Raw genomic sequence first — 5,965 nt, 5'->3', positions numbered from 1 at the left:
TTTTTGCGGCACCTTCAAGCAAGCGACTTGTTTTGGTTGCGTTGTAATTATCAGGTGCTGAGATTGTCCGATGAACCCCTATAATACCTCTCAACTCAAGAAGGAGAAAAACGAGCTCTGCAAGACTCCTAACAGGACCAACAGAGCCGGGGATGGAAAACGCCTTTTCCAGAACTTGATTTCATTTAGAAGCGGGAATATGTGTCCAAAACCCCGGGCCTTGTAACTGAGATAAATTCACCACGATATTAGACTATGGTTTTTAACAAAGAGCAACTGAAAAAAAGCCTGAACTTAACATGATCGGTTCCCCTAAAAAAAAAGACAACAATCAAACAAACAAAACAAAACAAATTAAGCTTAGTTGTAAACAATGTTTTGACGCAGGCATTGTTTCATTTCTTCAAACCTCAAAATCCTTACCCAGCTGAAGTTGTGTATAACTATGCTCACAGCCGTATATTTTTAGCCAGTGCGTAGTCCATTCAACACAATCAATTCGCATTTCACCTCGTGACACATACCTCAATAAAGAACATCGAGTAAACCGGGCAAGTGTCTATTTAAGACTGGTTCCGGTTTTATTGTTACAACGATGTTTTCCCAAGATAATGTCACTTTTGAAACCTAACTTACAGCTAAAAAGTCTGGTAACTAATATTTTCTTCTCGATGCGTAAGCGGACAAATTCTACAAATTCCAATCTGATTGGTTCCGAGAGCGGGCTGTAATTTCCCATCCAACCCGCTTCCAACGGGCGGTTTCATAACCCTTGCTTGTTGAGTTGCAGAGTACATCCCTAGTTTCGTTGCAAATTTTCATAAATACATATTCTTTTGCCGGCTGGGAAGCATTTTTAAGCAAAAACTTCAATCACGACTTTAAAGCGAAATACAGCTTGTTAATTCTCTCCTCTCTCTCCATCTCTCTCTTCCGCAGATTGAAAGTAGGGCACTTTTGGTAATCTCAAGTCTCCCGAGCATATCTTATTCAGAAATGATTACTTCAGCGATTTTTGAGTTTGGCACGAATGTCTGTCGATTACTTTATAATCGTAGAAAATTTTAGAGCGCAGCAGTATATTTTCAATTTTTTACAATTTTTAAGCGCGTTCAAGGGTACGTAAATGCCCTATGCCATGGAATCATAATTTTATTGCCCTGAAAGTCAAATTTTTCGTGGTTTGCTGGGTATCCATTTCATTTAGCATATTTTGGTCATTCCCTCACTTTCCACCAGTTAGCTCGTCCCTGAAAATGCGAGCTAAAGAAATGACCTCGGAGTGTATGGTTCGTCATCGACCTGTCAGGTCTTCGAAACGACGTAAAATTACAAAAAGCTACTTTTGAGCGGCGAAGCTTATTTCGTGTCTCAAACACAGCTTTAGCGATTAAAACTATACCTGCGTGCAATACAGTGTTTTTGCTTTATATTGACCAAAAAAGTTTCAAGAAACTGTCTTTTCGTTTGTGAATTATCTCATTTCAAAAAACAGCGATTGATTTGGCATTTATGTAACGTGCCGCTTTACATAAATGCCCTTTTTCGAAACTAAACTATAAATTTAAAAGTTTCTTATCTTCCGAAGCCCTTTGATAAACTTCACATCTTTAAACATAAACTGAAGAAGATGCTTTCATTGTAAGTGGATAGTTAAGGAAAATACATCTTCCTAGACGCCATAAAGAAATGAATTCGTCCAATGTAGCCTACAAAGTGCGCTAATCGGATTAGCATTAGCATTCATCGCATATCAAATCCCGATTACGCAGTTGGTTGCAAAGACTTCATCTTACCAGTAAACATGTTTTCAGCGGTAAAAAAAGCAAGATACTTTCTGATTTACATGAATCACTATTTACTCTTATGGGTCATACCCGAAGCGGGTAGGTAAGGGTGGGGTGGGAAATGGGGTTGTTGGCAAGAAGGCACATAATTCTGGAACAGCTTCACACAACTTTTAAAATGTATGGTGTAACGTGCTGGAAAATATTAAAATCACTTCCAAAAAGAAGCTTTTTGTTCCAGCCCTCGATCGCCTTGAGAGCCTGGAACAGGCCACTTGGAGGTAGAATACTTGCCTCTCGAAAAACTATCCGATTTTTAAAGCCAAATGGCTTATTCATCCAATCGGTTCACACTGATCGCCAAATTGAGTGAATACATTGTTTTCATTTGTCTTTTTTAATCAACATTACAAACGGAAGGTTAATTTTTTTTTCTTTCAACATAAAATATACTTTTCACAAAACGACTGAAGACCAAAATTCCGTTAATAACGTGATGATACAGTGGTAAAAAAGCGAGTTAGGAGAGTTTCGCGCTGCTACCCATTAAAAGGCTGTAAATCAAAAGTGATTCATCTCCTACGCCACTTGAAAGATGTCAGCTACAGCCTTTAAACGATCTTAAGAAGGATCAATCTAGAGTCATAATGAAAGCTGATAAGGGAAACTGCTTTGTCGTCATGGACAGATCAGACTACGACAACAAAATGGAGACTTTGCTCAATGACAGATCCACCTATGAGCTAGTTTCCACATCACCTTTCCGCCGGATTGAACGCGAATTGAATGCCATGTTACTCTCCTTAAAGAGACAAAAAAAGATTGATGACCCAACCTATCGTAAACTTCACTCAACCGACGGCACACCACCAGCGATCCGCGGCTCAGTTAAACACCACAAAGAAGGGAACCCACTGAGACCCATTGTCACCTGTATTGGCTCAGCCCTCTACAACACGTCCAAGTTTCTAACGGATATTCTATCTCCAATTCAAAATCGTAACGGATACTCTGTTGCCAATTCCTTGCAGTTTTCCAAAGAAATATCTGACATCAAGATCGACGAGAACGAAGTCTTGGTTTCCTTCGATGTTGTATCACTGTTCACTGCGATCCCTGTTGACAAAGCATGTGATTACATCAAGATCAAACTGGAACAGGATGCCTCTCTTCCATCCAGAACAAATTTGGACATCAATGACATAATATCACTCCTCCAATTTACCCTGTCCAACAACTATTTTATGTTTAATGACAGAGTCTATAAACAAGTACACGGATGCGCTATGGGCAGTCCAGTTAGCCCTGTAGTGGCCAATCTCTGTATGGAAGAAATCGAGGAAAGTGCGATTAACAGTTCATCCGTCCCTCCTAAAATCTGGAAACGTTATGTCGATGATAGCTTCTGCATCATCAAAAAAGACAATGTGCCAGCTTTCCATGACACATTAAATTCAATTGACGCCAACATCTCTTTCACCATCGAAATTGAAAGTGACAATAAGATCTCCTTTCTCGACACTTTGGTCACCCGTAGAAATGGCACCATCGCTGTCGATGTTTACAGAAAGCCTACGCACACAGACAGATATCTAGACTACAATTCTCACCATGATAATAAACACAAGGCCAGCACAGCAGCAACTCTTCTACACAGAGCCCTAAAGCTACCCAACCCCTCCGAAGGAAAAGAACGAGAACTTAACCGAGTTTATTCAGCACTTGAATCTAATGGTTACCCATCGAATTTCATTAAAAACATCCAGGCCAAAAAAACCCGACGCTCAACAGTGTTGTCCCCGGAGGAACTTGTTGGCACATTTTTCAAGATGGTCGAGGCGTCCGAATCACGCAAGTCGTTCGCCTCTCTTCCATACATTAAAGGCGTAACAGAACCTCTGACTCGTGTCCTCAAAAAACACGACATCACAGTGGTGAACAAACCACTCATCACCCTCCAACAACAGTTCCCGGCTCCAAAATTTCGACCATCGTTGGAATCGCGAACAAATGTTGTTTATAAAATTCCTTGTGGTGACTGTTCATGGTGTTATATTGGTGAGACTGGCAGGGCCTTCAACACAAGAAAGAAAGAACACCTCAGAAATGTGAAAACCGCGGCAAAAGGCTCAAGAATTGCCAATCACGTCTGGGCCAATAGTCACGCAATAGACTTTGATAATGCATCTATTATTGACAAAGGCGGTTTTAGAACAAGAAAAACACTAGAAGCGTGGCATTCCAAGTTAACCCCCAATGCGGACAACAATTCCTGTTCTTTGCCCGGACAATACAACATTCTTTTTAACAAACATTCTTAGTTATCAGCATTTTTAATTTTTTACTTTGTACTTCACACCTAGTATTTCTTACCTTTTTATCATTTTACCCGTTGAAGGCTGTAGCGCAAACAGCCGAAAGCTCGTATTTTTTAAAAGTTTTAGCCAGAGATCGTTTTTTAAATTTTACAAGATGTTTTATCCTGGCTGCGGCCCCTCTATCTTTTCAAATATTTCGGAAGTCAACCGTCACAAAGGTTCATGGAGATCACGAAGAAATGAAAGGTTATCTAGCTGATCTTATGGGTCACAAGGCAACAACTGCAGTATAAAGTTACGTTTAGTTTAAGATTACTAAAAGGTATTGTTAATTATTGAAAGGCATAGTTAATTGAAAGGTATTCTGAGGTATCAAAGGAACAAAACGTAACCTCAGGCAAAGTTTAAAGATTGTTGAAAGGCACAGTAAACTGAAAAGTATTCTGTGGTATCAAGGGACCAATAATCCAGTTAAATTGTGTTGCATGTATGCGCAGTTGTTTATAAGATCTAAAACGAACCGTTCTAACAGAAGATAGAGCGACTTTACTACACCGGTGCAAACTCTACGAGATGGGCACTGGCACAGTCAGACGCAGAAATTAATTGCTAGAAAGTACACAAAAAGGACGAACGAGTTCATACGTTCTTCTAAAAGTCTCAAAATGCTTGTCCTTGAAAAAGAGATGAATATTCAGTGAAGATGTCAATTAATTGTTGGCATCTATTGTGACACCGGACCGACGATTTAATTGAAATCGTTATGCGTTGCAAGACGTGAATATGGGCAGTGTTCTCATTATTATTTATCGTTATCGTGTTAAATTAAAGGATATTTTCCTTTATGTTCAATATTAGCTTACTGAATGAGATATGGTTGAAATTGTTAATACACTTACATTATTTGACGTTGAAGATCCACAACTTGAATTTTTCATTTAGAAATGGGCATCGTTTCATCAAAACATACCACCCAATCACACTTTAAACTAACTTTCTTCTAAAACAAAGATGAATTTATTACAGGTGGTCATGCCAGGGCTCCTTTCAAATAAGGAGTTAATCATTATATTTTTGAGGTGTTACTGAGCCAGATTTTTGTCTTCTTGGACTTACTTCATGTGCCTCCTTTATATATCTTGTTTTACAAAGTTGTTTCTTAAGATACATGGATCTATTACAAGAGAACATTGATAAATACCGACTTTCTCTACACTCCAATTTAATTATCCTTTGATATACCTTCATAGAACAGTGCAACAAATACTTCTTCTCATGTTGTGTCACTTTATTTAATCTTACCCTCTTCGTATTAAGCTTACAAACCTACTTGTGAGCGGGACGACGTATCGAGTCATTTGATGTACTACCAGCTATCCAGCGAAATCCTCGAGTGCAAGTTAATTTTGTTTTGTTTCGGTCATTTTGACCACGATATGGAAAAAATATAACAGTTATTGGTATGTTCTAAACATCTGAACACTTTAGGAAACATTGGAAATGCGGTGAAAGTACTTGTTAACAGCCACAGCATGAGGGAAAATGTGAGACTGACTGGAGATGTTTTCGAAGTTTTCGGAATTAAAGTTGTAGTCGGATCATATGGGTAATATATTTGCAATTTCTTGCGAGTGAAGGCTATTATTTAACTAAAAATTGATTCGTAAGTGCCTATCTGGGCTATCTGCACTTGCAGACAAAACCAGAATTCTCTTGACAAAATCAAAAGACAAATTGTGTCATGACGAATTTTTGTCTCGATTTTTGCATCCGCTTAAAATTTCAAAACTGTCAAATTCCGTCAGCGCTTGATCTGCTCATGAAACCAGCTGGCATAGTTTGCCAATGGACTCAAACTCC

General features: G+C 38.9%; 1 protein-coding gene across 1 annotated transcript; it reads left to right on the top strand.

The window, feature by feature from the left end:
• Positions 1–2,434: 2,434 nt before the first annotated feature.
• Positions 2,435–4,016, top strand: LOC131792556 (uncharacterized). The gene is made up of 2 exons (XM_059109963.2): positions 2,435–3,895; positions 3,990–4,016. The coding sequence occupies exons 1-2, from the start codon at positions 2,435–2,437 to the stop codon at positions 4,014–4,016; spliced, it is 1,488 nt and encodes a 495-aa protein (XP_058965946.2).
• Positions 4,017–5,965: the final 1,949 nt, after the last annotated feature.

This window comes from Pocillopora verrucosa, chromosome 7 (genome assembly GCF_036669915.1).
Source record: "Pocillopora verrucosa isolate sample1 chromosome 7, ASM3666991v2, whole genome shotgun sequence".
Taxonomy (NCBI): domain Eukaryota; kingdom Metazoa; phylum Cnidaria; class Anthozoa; order Scleractinia; family Pocilloporidae; genus Pocillopora; species Pocillopora verrucosa.
This window is presented reverse-complemented; position numbering and strand designations above follow the sequence as displayed.

Coding starts and splice junctions, on each gene's coding strand:
- LOC131792556 (XM_059109963.2), top strand. CDS start 2,435: ATGAAAGCTGATAAGGGAAACTGCTTTGTCGTCATGGACAGATCAGAC. Junction 3,896..3,989: donor AGAAAGAACACCTCAGAAAT/GTGAAAACCGCG, acceptor TTATTGACAAAG/GCGGTTTTAGAACAAGAAAA.